The 17,472-nt window shown below is 41.4% G+C and overlaps 1 protein-coding gene across 2 annotated transcripts in view; it reads left to right on the plus strand.

Moving 5' to 3' along the window:
* The first annotated feature begins 1,061 nt into the window (after window positions 1–1,061).
* Window positions 1,062–17,472, plus strand: part of FMR1NB (FMR1 neighbor) — a 46,923-nt gene continuing 30,512 nt past the window's right edge. For both annotated transcript variants that reach the window (XM_054471472.2, XM_054471473.1), the window contains exon 1: window positions 1,062–1,405. In XM_054471472.2, the coding sequence (XP_054327447.1) occupies window positions 1,141–1,405 (265 nt within the window). In that variant the 5' untranslated portion in view covers window positions 1,062–1,140. The remainder of the gene's footprint in view (window positions 1,406–17,472) is intronic.

The following is a 17,472-nucleotide window of genomic DNA, read 5'->3' on the forward strand; positions in this document are numbered from 1 at the left end:
GGTATTCACTAGTCACTCTTCAAATTCAATACTGCCCAAAACAACTTTTTGCCATGATGAAAATGCTCCAGCCGGACACGGTGACTCACACCTGTAATCCCAGCACTTTGGGAGGCCGAGGCGGGCACATCACCAGAGGTCAGGAGTTCGAGACCAGCCTGGCCAACATGGTGAAACCTTATCTCTACTAAAAATACAAAAACTGGCCAGGCGTGGTGGCACGCGCCTGTAATCCCAGCTATTCCAGAAGCTGAGGCAGGAGAATGGCGTGAACCTGGGAGGCGGAGCTTGCAGTGAGCCGAGATCGCGCCACTGCACTCCAGCCTGGGAGACAGCAAGACACTGTCTCAAAAAAAAAAAAAAAAAAAAAAAAAAACAAAGAAAAAAAAATCCATATTGCCAGTGTCCAGGATGGCAGCCATAAGCCACATGCGACTATTGAGCACTTGTTAATGTGGCTACTGTGATTGAGGAACTGTTTTCTTAATTTCATTTAATTTTAAGTAATTGAAATTTGCATTTAAATAGCCACATTTGGCTAGCAGCTGCTGTCGTGAGCGCTGTAATGACGAACTGTAGTGACCATACACTACAGTGTGCAATCTAGGAATGAGGAGGAATTAACGGCTAAGGTTGGAGTCAGAATCCGAGTTATTCCTTTTTGTTGATCTATGACAAGCAGTCATGCCACTGGTGCAGGCCTGAAGCCCCGTTCACTTGTTCCACAAGCATTTAGCAAGCACCTATGTGCCAGGCTTTGAGTGGGAGTGTGGGGGTGCAGCAACCACTGGCCACGTGGTTATAAGGGTCTGGGCCTGTGGAATGAAGCAGAAGACGTCATCGTGAAGGAATCAGTTTCAGGCCTCGCCAGAGTTGGCATATGCCACGCGAGGGTCACTGCCCCATTGGCTTCTGAGTCACGGACTGCCCCGGAAGCTTCTGGGCCACGGACTGCCCCGGAAGCTTCTGGGCCACGGACTGCCCCGGAAGCTTCTGGGCCACGGACTGCCCCGGAAGCTTCTGGGCCACGGACTGCCCCGGAAGCTTCTGGGCCACGGACTGCCCCGGAAGCTTTTGGGCCACGGACTGCCGGACCGTTGGGCAGTGAGGTAGCATCTCAGCAAGGTGGCACCCGGAGCCATGCCTTCACATGGGAGGCAAGCGAAGGGGAGGAATAGGACAAGTTGCCGTGCCATGGGTGTGGCTCACTTAGAGCCGGCAACTTATGAGCTGGCGGCAACTGGGTCGAATCCCGAGAGCAGCCATCCTGGATACGAGGCCGCCATGGCTGACAGGCCTCAGCCAGGATGGCGGGAATCTCTAAAGATGCGGGTCAGCAAACCCTTGGGGATGCTCATGCTCTCCATTTGGATCCTGCTGTTCGTGTGCTACTGCCTGTGCTCCGGTGAGTGCTGGCTCAGGCCAGGCAGAGAAATGCTGGGGGAGGGGGAGGGGGAGGGGGAGGGGGCGGGGTGTGGCAATGCACCGGCACCAACCACAGGCCTTCCTGCCCCTTCCTGTCCTCTCTCCTCCCAAAGGCCTTTATGGCTGTATCCTCAGCAGTCTTTACAAAGTTCTGCCCTCTCTCGCCTGGCCGCAGGAAGTCTTTCCTGCCTAAACTCACTTATAAAAGACTTTCCCTCCCCGACTTCCCCTAACAAAAGCCTTCCCTTCCTCACTTCCTGCCACAAAATACTAACCTCCCTTGTCGCCCCTTTTTAAAAATTGAGGACAAGGCACGGTGGCTCACATCAGTAATCCCAGCACTTTAGGAGGCCGAGGCAGGTGGATCACTTGAGGTCAGGAGTCCAAGACCAGCCTGGCCAACATGGTGAAACCCTCATCCCTACTAAAAATACAAAAATTAGCCGGGCATGGTGGTGCACGCCTGTAATGCCAGTTAATCGGGGAGGCTGAGGCAGGAGAATCGCTTGAATTCGGGAGGTAGAGGTTGCAGTGAGCCTGGTGAGAGAGTGAGACTCCGTCTAAAAAGAAAAAAAAAAAAGGACCGGGCGCAGTGGCTCACGCCTGTAATCCCAATACTTTGGGAGGCCGAGGCGGGCAGATTGCCTGAGCTCAGGAGTTCAAGACCAGCCTGGGCAACAAGGTGAAACTCCGTCTCTACTAAAATACAAAAAAATTAGCTGGGCGTGGTGGCATGCACCTGTAGTCCCAGCTACTTGGGAGGCTGAGGTAGGAGAATTGTTTGAACCCGGGAGGCGGATGTTGCAGTGAGCTGAGATCGCACCACTGCACTCCAGCCTGGGCGACAGAGCGAGACTCCGCCTCAAAAAAAAAAAAAAAAAAAAAAAAAAAGGCCAGGCGCGATGGCTCATGCCTGTAATCCCAGCACTTTGGGAGGCCGAGGCAGGTGGATCACGAGGTCTGGAGATCGAGACCATCCTGGTTAACACGGTGAAACCCCGTCTGTACTAAAAATACAAAAAAATTAGCCAGGTGTGGTGGCAGGCGCCTGTATTCCCAGCTACTTGGGAGGCTGAGGTAGGAGAATGGCGTGGACCCGGGAGGCGGAGCTTGCAGTGAGCCGAGATCGGGCCACTACACTCCAGCTTGTGCGACAGAGCGAGGCTCCATCTCAAAAAAATGAAAAAAAATTGAGGTGAAATTCATATAACGTAAAATTAACTATTTTATAGTGAACAATTAAAGGGATTTAGTTCCTGTAAATGTTGTGCAACCGTCACCCCATGTAGTTCCAAAATATTTTAACCACCCCAAATTAAAACCCATACCCATGAACCAGTTACTCCCAATTCCCCAGTCCATAAGGGTACTTCATTCCTTTTTATGGCTGACTAGTATTCCATTGTAGGGATATACTATATTTTTATCTAGTTTTTGAAATTTACCTAATTTGGGTTGTTTCCACTTTGGGCCTATTATGAACAATACTGCTGTGAGCATTTGTGTACAAGTTGTTGTGTAGACATGTTTTGAATTCTCTAGGAGTAGAATTGCTGGGTCATATGGGAACTCCATTGATCTTTTTGAGGAAGTCCCACACTGTTTTACAAAGTGGTTGAACCGTTTTACATCTCCACTAACAATGTTTGAAGGTTTCAATTTCACCAATATATGTTATCTGTCCCCCTTGTTATAAATTATAGCCATTATAGTAGGAGTGAAATAGTATCTCATTATGGTTTTGATTTATATTTTCCTAATGCCTAATGACGTTGAGCATGTTTTATATGCTTGTTGGCCATTCGTACATCTTTGGAGAAATGTCTTTTCAATTATTTGACCATTTTTAATTGGATTGTTTGTGGTTTTGCTGTTGAGCTTCAAGAATTCTTTATATATTCTGGATACTGGACCCTTATCAGATACCTGATTTGAAAATGTTTCCTCCCATTCTGTGGGTAGTCTTTTCACTTTCTTGATAATGTCCTTTGATGTAAAAATGTTTTTAATTTTGAGAAAGTTCAATTTATCTATTTTGTCTTTGGTTGCTTGTGTTTTGGAGTCATATCTAAGAATCCATTGCCAGATCCAAGGTCATCACGATTACTCCCAGGTTTGCTTCTAAGAGTTTTATGGTTTTAACTCTCATATTCAGATTGTTGATCCATTTTTAGTTGATTTTTGCATATGGTGTATGTTAAGGGTCCAACTTCATTCTTTTGCGTGTGGATAACCACTTGTTCCAGCACCACTTGTTGAAGAGATGATTTTTTCCTCTTGGCAGCCTTCTGAAAAATCAGTTGATTATAGATTTATAGATTTAGTTCTGGACTCTCAATTTTATTCTGGTCTACGTGTCTATCTCTATGCTGGTACCACATTCTTTTGATTACTGTAGCTTTATAGCAAGTTTAGAAATTGGAATGTGTGAGTCCATCATTTTCGTTCTTTATCCATACTGTTTTGCATATTCATGGCCACTAACAACTCTATGTAAATTTGAGAGTCAGCTTTTCCGTTTCAGCAAAAAGGCCATTGGAATGTTGATAGAGTTGGCATTGAATCTGTAGATCACTTTGGAAGTACTGCCATCTTAACAATATTAGGTATTCCAATCTGTGACCACAAAATGTCATTCCATTTATTAATGTCTTCTTTAATTTATTTCAGTAATGTTTTGTAGTTTTCAGTTTACAAGTCTTTAACTTCCTTGGTTAAATTTATTTTTAGATATTTTATTCTTTTGTATGCTATTGCAAATGGAATGGTTTCCTTTTTCTTTTCATATTGTTCTTTGGTGGTGTATAGAAACACAGCTGATTTTTACCTGTTGGTCTCGTACCCTGTAAAATTGTGAAATTCATTTATTAGCTCTAGTAAGATTTTGTGGACTTTTTGGATATTCTAGATATAGAATCATGTTATCTGTAAATAGAGAGAGTTTTACTTTTTACTTTCTGATTTTCATGCCATTTATTTCTCCTTATTGCTTAATTGCTCTTGCTAGAACTTCCAGTACAATACTGAATAGCAGTGATGAAAGTAGGCATCCATGTTTTAGAGGAAGCTTTTGGTTTTTCAACATCGATTATAATGTTATCTGTTCATCAGCTTTTCATCATGTTAAGTAAGATTCATTCTGTTCCTAGATTGCTGAGTGATTTTATTACGACAGGGTTTTAGATTTTGTCAGGTGCTTTTTTTTGCATCAACTGAGATATGAAATTGTTTCCCTTTGTGTATTATGTTGACTGATTTTCTTATGTTCAACCATCTTTAGATTAGTGGGATGAACCCCACTTTATAGTCATTGTGTATAATCCTTGTAATATGCTGTTGCATTTGGTTTGCTAGTATTTTGTAGGAGAATTTTGTTATCTATATTCATAAGCGATATTGGTCTGCAGTTTTCTTGTGGTGTCTTTGCCAGCCCTTGGGATCATGTTACTACTGAACTCCTAGAATGAGTTAAGAAGTATTGTTGCTGGAAGATTTTGAGAATGATTGATGTTAATTCTTCTTTAAATATTTGGTAGAAATTACCAGTGAAGCCATCTGTTCCTAGATTTTTTTTTGTTGAAACATTTTGTTTTCGATTTTATTTTTACTTTAAAAAAGTTATGGGATACATGTGAAGAACGTGCAGGTTTGTTACATAGGTATACATGTGCCATGGTGGTTTGCTGCACCTATCAACCTGTCAACTAGGTTTTAAGTGGTATTTGTCTGAATGCTCTCCCTCCCCTTTCCCCCAACCCCCCGACAGGCCCTGGTGTGTGATGCTCCCCTTCCTGTGTCCATGTCTTCTCATCGTTCAACTCCCACTTATGTGTGAGAACATGCGGTGTTTAGTTTTCTGTCCCTGTGTTAGTTTGCTGAGGATGATGGTTCCCAACTTCATCCATGTCCCTGCAAAGGACATGAACTCTTTCTTTTTTATGGCTGCATAGTATTCCATGGTGTATATGTGCCATATTTTCTTTATCCAGTCTATCATTGATGGGCATTTGGGTTGGTTCCAAGTCTTTGCTATTGTAAATAGTGCTGCAATAAACATACATGTGCATGTGTCTTTATAGTAGAATGACTTATAATCCTTTGGGTATATACCCAGTGATGGGATCGCTGGGTCAAATGGTATTTCTGGTTCTAGATCCTTGAGGAATTGCCACACTGTCTTCCACACTGGTTGAACTAATTTACACTCCCACCAACAGTGTAAAAGTGTTTCTATTTCTTCACATCCTCACCAGCATCTGTTGTTTCCATACATTTTAATGATTGCCATTCTAACTGGCTTGAGATGGTATCTCATTGTGGTTTTTATTTGCATTTCTCTAATGACCAGTGATGATGAGCTTTTTTTCATATGTTTGTTGGCCTCATAAATGTCTTCTTTTGAGAAGTGTCTGTTATATCCTTCACCCACTTTTTAATGGGGTTGTTTATTTATTTCTTGTAAATTTGTTTAAGCTCCTTGTAGATTCTGGTTATTAGACCTTTGTCAGATGGATAGATTGCAAAAATTTTCTCCCATTCTATAGGTTGCCTGTTCACTCTGATGATAGTTTCTTTTGCTGAGCAGAAGCTCTTTAGTTTAATTAGATCCCATTTGTCAATTTTGGCTTTTGTTGCCATTGCTTTTGGTGTTTTAGTCATGAGGTCTTTGCCCATGCCTCTGTCCTGAATGGTATTGCCTAGATTTTCTTCCAGGGTTTTTATGGTTTTAGGTCTTATGTTTAAGTCTTTAATCCATCTTGAGTTTACTTTTGCATAAGGTGTAAGGAAGGGGTCCAGTTTCTGTTTCCTGCATATGGCTAGCCAGTTTTCCCAACACCGTTTATTAAATAGGGAATCCTTTCCCCATTGCTTGTTTTTGTCAGGTTTGTCAATGATCAGATGGTTGTAGAGGTGGGGTGTTATTTCTGAGGCCTCTGTTCTGTTCCATTGTTCTATATATCTGTTTTGGTACCAGTACTATGCTGTTTTGGTTACTGTAGTCTTGTAGTATAGTTTGAAGTCAGGTAATGTGATGCCTTCAGCTTTGTTCTTTTTGCTTAGGATTGTCTTGGTTACATGGGCTCTTTTTTGGTTCCATATGAAATTTAAAGTAGTATTTTCTAGTTCTGTGAAGAAAGCCGATGGTATCTTGATGAGAATAGCAATGAGTCTGTAAATTACTTTGGTCAGTATGGCCATTTTCACAATACTGATTCTTCTTATCCATGAGCATGGAATTTTTTTTCCGTTTGTTTGTGTCGTCTCTTATTTCCTTGAGCAATGGTTTGTCGTTCTCCTTAAAGAGGTCCTTCATGTCCCTTGTAAGTTGTATTCCTAAGTATTCTATTTTCTTTGTAACAATTGTGAATGGGAGTTCACTCATGATTTGGCTCTCTGCTTGTCTATTCTTGGTGTATAGGAATGCTTGTTATTTTTGCACATTGATTTTGTATCCTGAGACTTTGCTGAAGTTGTTTATCAGCTTAAGGAGTTTTGGGGCTGAGACGATGGGGTTTTCTAAATATATAAAATCATGTCTTCTGCAAACAGAGACAATTTGACTTCCTCTCTTCCTATTTGAATAGACTTTATTTCTTTCTCAGGCATGATTGCTTTGGCCAGAACTTCCAATACTATGTTGAATAGGAGTGGTGAGAGAGGGCATCCTTGTCTTGTGCCGGTTTTCAAAGGGAATGCTTCCAGCTTTTGCTCATTCAGTATGATGTTGGCTATGGGTTTGTCATAAATAGCTCTTATTATTTTGTTGTGCTGAGAAGAATGTATATTCTGTTGATTTGGGGTAGAGTCTTCTATAGATGTCTGTTAGGTCTGCTTGGTCCAGAGCTGAGTTCAAGTCCTGAATATCCTTGTTAATTTTCTGTCTCATTGATCTGTCTAATATTGACAGTGGGTTGTTAAACTCTCCCACTATTATTGTGTGGGTGTCTGTCTTTTTGTAGGTCTCTAGGAATTTGTTTTATGAATCTGAGTGCTCCTGTATTGGGTGCATATGTATTTAGGATAATTAGCTCTTCTTTTTGCATTGATTCCCTTTACCATTATGTAATGCCCTTCTTTGTCTTTTTTGGTTTAAATTTGTTTTATCAGAGACTAGGATTGCTTTTTTTTTTTTCTTTCCATTTGCTTGGTAAAATTTCTCCATCCCTTTATTTTGAGACTGTGTATGTCTTTGCATGTGAGATAGGTCTCCTGAATACAGGACACCAATGGGTCTTGGCTCTATCCAATTTGCCAGTCTCTGTATTTTAATTGGAGCATTTAGCCCATTTACATTTAAGGTTAATATTGTTGTGTGTGAATTTGATCCTGTCATCATGATGCTAGCTGTTTATTTTGCACATTAGTTGATGCAGTTTCTTCATAGTGTCATTGGTCTTTATATTTTGGCGTGTTTTTGCAGTGGCTGGTACTGGTTTTTCCTTTCCATATTTAGTGCTTCCTTCAGGTACTCTTGTAAGGCAGGCCTGGTGGTGACAAAATCCCTTAGCATTTGCTTGTCTGTAAGGATTTTATTTCTCCTTCGCTTATGAAGCTTAGTTTGGCTGGATGTGAAATTCTGGGTTGAAAATTCTTTTCTTTAAGAATATTAAATATTGGCCCCCACTGGCTTGTAGGGTTTCTGCAGACAGATCTGCTGTTAGTCTGATGGGCTTCCCTTTGTAGGTAACCTGACCTTTCTGTCTTGCTGCTCTTAACATTTTTTCCTTCATTTCAACCTTGGTGAATCTGATGATTATGTGCCTTGGGGTTGCTCTTCTTGAGGAGTATCTTTGTGGTGTTCTCTCTATTTCCTGAATTTGAATGTTGGCTTGTCTTGCTAGGTTAGGGGAAGTTCTCCTGGATAACACGCTGAAGTGTTTTCCAACTTTGTTCCATTCTCCCTGTCACTTTCAGGGACCTCAATCAAACGTAGGTTTTGTCTTTTCACATAGTCCCATATTTCTTGGAGGCTTTGTTCATTCCTTTTCAATCTTTTTTCTCTAATCTTGTCTTCACGCCTTATTTCATTAAGTTGATCTTCAATCCCTAATATCCTTTCTTCTTCTCGATTGATTTGGCTATTGATACTTGTGTATGCTTCACGAAGTTCTCGTGCTGTGTTTTTCAGCTCCATCAGTTCATTTATGTTCTTCTCTAAACTGGTTATTCTAATTAGCAGTTCCTGTAACCTTTTGTCAAGATTCTTAGCTTCCTGGCATTAGATTAGAACATGCTCCTTTAGCTCGGAGGAGTTTGTTATTACCCACCTTCTGAAGCCTACTTTGTCAAACTCATTCTCTATCCGGTTTTCTGCCCTTGCCGGAGAGGAGTTGTGATCATTTGGAGGCGAAGAGACATTCTGGTTTTTGGAATTTTCAGCACTTTTGCACTGGTTTTTTCTCATTTTTGTGGATTTATCTACCTTTGATCTTTGAGGCTGAAGACCTTTGGATGGGATTTCTGTGTGGGGGTTCTTTTTGCTGATGTTGATGTTACTGCTTTCTGTCTGTTGGGTTTTCTTCTAACAGTCAGGCCCCTCTGTGGCAGGTCTGCTCTAGTTTGCTGGAGGTTCACCCCAGACCCTGTTTTCCTGGTTATCACCAGTGGAGGCTGCAGAACAGCAAAGATTGCTTTCTGCTCCTTTCTCTGGAAGCTTCATCTCAGAAAGACACCAGCCTGATGCCAGCCAGAGCTCTCCTGTATGAGGCGCCTGTCAACCTCTGTTGGGAGGTCTCTCCCAGTCAGGAGGCACAGGGGTCAGGGACCCATTTGAGCATGCAGTCTGTCCCTTAGCAGAGCTCGAATGCTGTGCTTGTAGACCCCTCCTTGTCAGGGTCCACTGCTCTCTTCAGAGGTGGCAGGCAGGAACGTTTAAGTCTGCTGAAGCTGTGCCGACAGCCGCCCCTTTCCTCAGGTGCTCTGTCCCAGTGAGATGGGAGTTATATCTTTAAGCCCTTGACTGGGGTTGCTGCCTTTCTTTCAGAGATGCCCTGCCCAGTGAAGAGGAATCTAGAGGGGCTGTCTGGCCACAGCTGCTTTGCCACACTGTGTTGAGTTCCACCCAGTCCTTAGCACAGTCAGGGGAAAGCTGCCTACTCAAGCCTCAGTAATGGCGGATGTCCCTCCCCACACCAAGCTCAATTGTCCCAGGTCGACTTCAGACTGCTCTTGTTGGCAGGGAGAATTTCAAGCAAGTCATTCTTAGCTTCCTGGGCTCTGTGGGAGTTGGACCCACTGGCTTGGCTCCCTGGCTTCAGCCCCCTTTCCAGGGGAGTGAACAGTTCTGTCTCACTGGGGTTCCAGGTGCCACTGGGCTAAGAAAAAAAAACAAACTCCTGCAGCTAGCTCCGTGTCTGTCTGAACAGCTGCCAGTTTTGTGCTTGAAACCCAGGGCCCTGGTGGTGTAGGCACATGAGGGAATCTCCTGGTCTGTGGACTGCAAAAACCATAGGAAAAGCATAGTATCTGGGCCAGATAGCACAGTCTGTCACAGCTTCGCTTGGCTGGGAAAGGAATGCCTCCGCTCCTTGCACTTCCCAGGTAAGGCGACACCTCACCCTGCTTCTACTCACCCTCCGTGGGCTTCACCCACTGCCTAACCAGTCCCAATGAGATGAGCAGGGTACCTCAGTTGGAAATGCAGAAATCACCCAACTTCTGCATTGGTCTTGCTGGGAGCTGCAGACCAGAGCTGTTCCTTTTCGGCCATCTTGCCAGCAGATGCCCCTGTTTTTGTATTTTTATATTGATATATCATAGTTGTATGTATTTTTGGGGTATATGTGATATTTTAATATGTATATACAATGTGTAGTGATCAAATCCAGGTAATTGAGATATCCATTACCTCAAAAATTTATCTTTGGGTTGGGAACATCCCAATTCTTCTCTTCTAGCTACTTTGAAATATAAAACAAATTATTATTAAGTATAATTTCTCTGTTGCAAGGGAGGTTTTGTTTAGTGTTTCAATCTCTTTACTTGTTATAGGTATTCTTTGAAAGGTCTTCCCTCCTTAACCTCCCTTCACAAAGTACTACATTTCCTTTCCCTCCTTTCAGAAATGACTTTCTCTCGTAGATGACTTTCCTCCCTCATCTCTCCCAAGGCCTTCTTTTCAGTACCTCCATCACATGGGACTAACCTTCTTCACCGCACCACTCAAACCACTAACCTCCATCATCTCCTCTCTTAAAGCTTTTCCACCCCTAACCTCACTTGCTAACTTCCCTTACTTCACCACACACATTTCTTCAATCACCTCCCTTCACAAAAGTCTTTCCTTGCTCATTTCCCCTCATGAAAGCCTTCCTTTACTCACCTTCCATCACAGAGTCCTACCCTCCTGCGTGTTCACTCACGAATGCCTTCCTTTATCTCTCTCTAAAGGCTTCCTACCACACTTCTTCTGAAAAAGTGCTTACTTTTCTCACCTCAGTCGTGGAGGCCTTTAATTCCTCAACTCTCCACTAAAATTCCTTGTCTTCCTTCACAAAGACCTTCCTCCCTCATCTCCTCTCACAAGGGCCTTTCTTCTTTCACCTCCCTCATGAAATAATAACCACCTTCATCTCCTCTTCATAGTCCTTTCTTCTCTCACCAGTACATTCCCTGCCTCACCTTTGCTTATATAGTTCCAACCTCCCTGATCTCTCCTCACAAAGATATACCCTCCATCTTCTCCTCTACCAAAATCTTCTTTCCATGCTTTCCCCTAACAAAATTCTAACCTCTTTCACCTCCCCTCACAAAGACCTAATCTTCTTTCATGCTTACCTTTCCTGCTTTCTTTACCCTCACAATTGACTTCCCTCCCTGCTCAAATGCCTCCTTCCCTCAAGTCCCCTCACAAAACCCTAACTTTCTCACCTCCTTTCCCAAAAAACTTCCCTCCTTCACTTATCATCACAAAGGCCTTCCTTCTTTTACCCTCACAAATGCCTTCCCTCCTTCATCACCATTCCAGAAGTTTTTCTTGTTCTTCAATCAAGGTCCTTTCATTTCTCACCTCCCTACAATGACTGTCCTTTGATCACTTCACAGGCCTTTTCTCAAAAGCTTTTCATTCCTTATCTCACAGAGCCCTTTTCTCCTCTCTTACAGTCTTCAGTCCCTTACTTCTCTTCTTTTACCTTATATCATCCTCTCCCTCTCTAAGCTACCTTCACTAAGGCCTTCCCCTCTCCCTCAAATTCCTTCCCTTACCTCTTTATTTACCCTCCTCCAGGCCTTCACTCACTCCCTCTCAGAAGCCTACTTTCAGCTCTCCGAAAGTTCTTCTCCCCACTCAGGTTTTCCTTCCTTCACCACCGAAAGATACTTTCCACTTCTTCCCCAAAAGCCTTCTTTTCTTCCTTCCACTTAATGGTCTTTCTGCCTCACTTGCTTCACTCAAAGTCTTTCCCTCCTCCTCCAGATTCTCCCAACCTGAACTGCTTTTCCTTTTCCTACAACCTTCTTTCCTTCCATAACCTTCCTAAGTCTCAGATGGTTTTCTCAAAACAGCTTTCTCAGTATTACCCACAATGGCGTGCCTTTTCTCCCAACCCCCTCACAAACGTATTTTATGTTCTCATCTGCACAAAGGCCTTAGATTTCCCACAGTCTCCTGCCTTTGAGCTCCAGACCCAAGCCCAAAGACTTCAGCATCCCCACCTCTAATCCCAGTGGCTTCTTTCTCCCTGCTCTCCCTAGAGGTTTTCCGTCTTCTCAACCAAGGTCCACCCACAGTCAAAGAGGGAGGCAAAGATTGGGCAGTGGCATCACAACTAAAAAGAATAGAGACTTCTGTACACTATGTCACAACTACATGGGTTTCTAGGTTTTTGTGAGGAATGAAATTCGAAGTTAAATAAAGTATATGCTGTGTTTTATCAATTATTTGAAATAAGTTAGAAAATGTGATTTCTGTTCTTTGAAAAAATGTTAAGATATTTTTAATGATCATTTACAAATCATAATATTACTACAAATTATTCAGGTTTTTTTCTACTGTTTATCTAAAACACCAAAGTATTTCTGAATTACTGTATTTGTAATAGTACAATACTAAAAGTCTTCTTATCCTCTAAAAAAGTAAGCTGAAAAACAAAACAATTGTGTATTTTTTCTTAGTCAGTGAGTTCTCCATTTTCTATTTCTATTTTGAGTAGAACTCCCACACAAAAAAGAATACTGTCTAATTCAGTGTGATTTCTTTATTTCCAGGAGTACTTTTTCCATTATAGGTCTAACATGTTTTCTCCTAAAATAATCTATGAATCATTCTTTATATTGTTAGATTTCCCAGATTCTCAGGAGGTAATATGTGACTGTATGAATTGAATTTAATTAGCATTTAAAATTATTTCACTTAATTAACGTAACAAAATGCACTTGTTATGGGTTGAATCGTGTCCCTTCACCAAAAACAGTTGCAATTATAACCCCAATACCTTATTTGTGATCTTGTTTGGAGATAAGGTCTTCATAGAGATAATCAAGTTAAAATGAGGTCATCTGGAGTGTATTTTAATCCACTATGAATGGTGTCCTTATAAAAAGGGGAAACTTGGACACAGAGACAGACACCCATACAGGAAAGACTATTTCAATCTGCAAGCCAAGGAGAGGCCTTTCCTCACAATCCTCAGAAGGAACCAGCCCTACTAACACCTTGATTTTGGACTTCTAGCCTCCAGAGGTGTGAGACAATAAATTTCTGTTTTAAGCCACCCAGTTTGTGGTATGTTGTTACAACAGCCCTAGAAAACTAATATACATCAGAAGGTAAAATAATTGTCCATGGTCCTGTAGAATTATAGCGAAAGCAAAACATATGGTTCTGACATTAAAATTCCCTTTCTCATTTCTAGACAGACCCTAGTGAGTTCTCTTAGATTTAATGCTACTGAGAGGAATTGAAGTTGAGTGACCTGAGGTAACTCTGGGATATACCTCCAGTTTGTGTTGTCATTTGCATTCCCAAGCCACATTGCCTTTCAAGTTGTATTTATGCAGAAGACGTACAGACCAGTGGCATACAGGATGAGGAGAGAAGCAAACTGTGGACTGGGAGTTTGATTCCACCAATAATCTGTAACCTATTCAGTCAGTTCTAATTGCTCATCCTTTTCAGGGAAATTTAAAAAATGAGAAATAAAGATGGACTAGTAGGTAATATTTTCAAATTGCCTTAGCTGCATGGACAAATCTCAGTAACTAGTTTCTGTATCATTATATTAGAATACTTTATTTAACTGATATCCTTGGGGAGTGAATGAGGCATTACATGTAGAAAGTCTGGCTGCCTGCTGTGTACCTAACTGAGCATGAGGCTAGCTTTTGCTTTAACCCTGTGTACGTGTGGTGTAGTTGGAGGAGCCCTAAGCTAGGAATCAAGAGATCTAGGTTGCCCTGATTGTTCACACTAACTTGCTGTGTGACCATTGATGAGTCATTTTACCTCTTTAGGCTTCAGTTATCTTGTCGAAAAAATGAAAAAATTTCACTAGGTGGGCATTTTTCCTGTTCAGTCAAAATACTTGGCTATCTTAATGATACCAGTCATTCATATTTTCCTTTAAGCTACCTTACTTTTTTACATTAATATATTTATTTAAAAAGGGAACTGTACCATAGTTATAAATGGAAAGTTGACCATATTTGCTATTAAGAAAGTTATTAGCAAAAATAAATATCCTGAAAACAAAGTAGTGATATTAAATTTAAAATTGTAAGCAATAAAAATAAACAATGGAAGACATGTAACAAACTATTTGTTTTGCATTGTATTAAGCACTTCACATGTGACTTCATTTAATCCTCATAACACTTCAAAATAAATATCACCATTTTGCAGATGAGTAAACTGAGGCAACGAGAAGTTTACTGACATGCTCAAGTTCACCAACTAGTATGTGGCAGAGCCAGGATACAAACTCAGGTCTGTTTGAGGCCAACACCCAGAAAGACAGTGGCATAGGTAGACCCTCAACTTGAAGCCTCAGCAAAATCCTTTAGAAACTGATACAGTTAGCCACTGCTCTTTCTGTCTCCTCACCCTGTCATTCAGTTTCTCATCTATTAGACCTCACACCAGAGCGGGGATGGGGGTGGGGGGGCAACATAATTTGTGAAATGAAAATACAAGATCTCTCATTCAAAATTCATGTATTTCAAAATGATGATAGCAAAACATTAAACCAAGCATGGAGCTCCCCAAGTGTGGGGCCCTGTTTGACTGCACAAGTCACATATCTCTGTCTGCACTGAGTCTGGTGTTTCTTTTCCTTTGAAATGTAGTTAGATTTTTAGTCTTTTATTTGTAACAGGGAAATTAAAAAATAAAAATTCTTTGTGACAAGGAAACATAATTGGTTCTTTAATATTTTCTGCTACCAGTTTAAAAGGCTGACTCCTAATCTTTTATTTGCTGAACATGCTAATGAGTGTAAAGATGCAAATTAGAGGCAAAGAGGATGACATTATTCTTCATATGAAAAATAATGGAGGAGGGGAAAAAGGCTGGAGGCTGTTTGGGTAGAGAGGAAGACCTGAGAAAAAGGCTTGTGTGCTAGCTGGTGGGAGACTTTGGAGAGAGTTAAAGAGGAAAAGGAGGCAATCGTCCCAGGGAAGAAAACACAGGGACAAAAGTTTGTAAAGCCTAAGCAAAAAGAACAAAGCTGGAGGCATCACACTACCTGACTTCAAACTATACTACAAGGCTATAGTAACCAAAACAGCATGGTACTGGTACCAAAACAGACATACAGACCAATGGAGAAGAACAGAGGCCTCAGAAATAATGCCACACATCTACAACCATCTGATCTTTGACAAACCTGTCAAAAACAAGCAATGGGGAAAGGATTTCCTATTTAATAAATGGTGTTGGAAAAACTGGCTAGCCATATGCAGGAAACAGAAATTGGACCCCTTCCTTTCACCTTATACAAAAATTAACTCAAGATGGATTAAACACTTAATTGTAAGACCTAAAACCATAAAAACCCTAGAAGAAAACCTAGACAGTTCCATTCAGGACAATGGCATGGGCAAAGACTTCATGACTAAAACACCAAAAGCAATGGCAACAAAAGCCAAAATTGACAAATGGGATCTAATTAAACTAAAGAGCTTCTGCTCAGTAAAAGAAACTATCATCAGAGTGAACAGGCAACCTATAGAATGGGAGAAAATTTTTGCAATCTATCCATCTGACAAAAGGCTAATGTTCAGAATCTACAAGGAGCTTAAACAAATTTACAAGAAAAAAAAACCCATCAAAAAGTGGGCAAAGGATATGAACAGACACTTCTCAAAAGAAGACATTTATGAGGCCAACAAACATATGAAAAAAGCTCATCATCACTGGTCATTAGAGAAATGCAAATAAAAACCACAATGAGATACCATCTCTTGCCTGTTAGAATGGCAATCATTAAAGTGTATGGGAACAACAGATGCTGGAGAGGATGTGGAGAAATAGGAACGCTTTTACACTGTTGATGGGAGTATAAATTAGTTCAACCATTGTGGAAGACAGTGTGGCAATTCCTCAAGGATCTAGAACCAGAAATACCATTTGACCCAGCAATCCCATTACTGGATATGTACCCAAAGGATTATAAATCTTTCTACTATAAAGACACATGCACACGTATGTTTATTGCAGCACTATTTACAATAGCAAAGACTTGGAACCAACCCAAATGCCCATCAATGATAGACTGGATAAAGAAAGTATGGCACACATACATCATGGAATACTATGCAGCCATAAAAAAGAATGAGTTCATGTCCTTTGCAGGGACATGGATGAGGCTCGAAACCATCATTCTCAGCAAACTAACAAAGGAACAGAAAACTAAACACCACATGTTCTCACTCAGGAGTTGAACAATGAGAACATATGGACACAGGCAGAGGAACATCACACACCAGGGCCTGTCACGGGGTGGGGGGCTAGAGGAGGGATAGCATTAAGAGAAATACCTAATGTGGATGACGAGTTGATGGGTGCAGCAAACCACCATGACCCGTGTATACCTATGTAACAAACCTGCACATTCTGCACATGTATCCCAGAACTCAAAGTATTAAAAAAGACAAAGTTTATAAAGACTTGCCATATGGCAAGTGATGTCAGCTGTGTTTGGTGTCATGGTGGGTTTGATATGATACTCATATTTTTTTCTTTTACACTTTCAAATAAACTCATAGCAAACATTAAGATATCCATAAATATTCATCTATGTTCCACCTAAAATTCTTATGTACTACTAGTGATAGACTACACTTTGAGACATACTGCTCAAATTAATTTAAAAATAATTTTCTTTCAGAGTATGGAAGAAACCAAAGGTGGAGGGCAGGGTAGGGTATATTCTAGACTTATGGTTGAGACTGCCACTGATGTTGCTTATCTTAGTTAAGATGTTTAATTGTCACTTTCATTTCAATGCCCATTGTAATGACCGAAAGATCTATAAAGGGTGAAAACCTGGAGAACCTAGAAAGTTTCCATCTGGCATCTATATGCCAGAAACTTGGAGGGTTCTCTGAAAGATAAAAACATGATGGAGAGAAATCACAGCAACTTGTGTTTCATGTCAAGCCAAGGGCAAGCCTGTCCAGCAAGGCCTGGAGGCTGGGGCACTCTGAGTTGGGGACTCTAAGTTGGGGGATCAATATTCTAGAGGAATTCCAGAGAGCACATAACTTGCTGAATATAACTTAGAATGGAGACTCGGGCCTCAGTGTGCTACTGTCAGTCTACACTTACTTCAGATGGTGTGCTGAATCGAGTGGCAACAAGGACAGCAAATTGACAAAGGGGGACACTGAGCAAACAAACAGCAATATGGAACTAAAGTCTTGTCAAGGTCCCTTCCATCTGTAGCTCCCTTCTTATGTCATGTAGGACAGAGGGTTCTCTGATCTGGCAAAGTGTGCCTAGCAACATTAATCTCATTTCTTGTCCTTGTGCTGGAAGCACTCTCCCAGGCCCTTTGTTCAGCCAGCTACTTCTAGTCCTTTTTTTTTTTCCACTTAAATATCATCTCC

This window comes from Pongo pygmaeus, chromosome X (genome assembly GCF_028885625.2).
Source record: "Pongo pygmaeus isolate AG05252 chromosome X, NHGRI_mPonPyg2-v2.0_pri, whole genome shotgun sequence".
Taxonomy (NCBI): domain Eukaryota; kingdom Metazoa; phylum Chordata; class Mammalia; order Primates; family Hominidae; genus Pongo; species Pongo pygmaeus.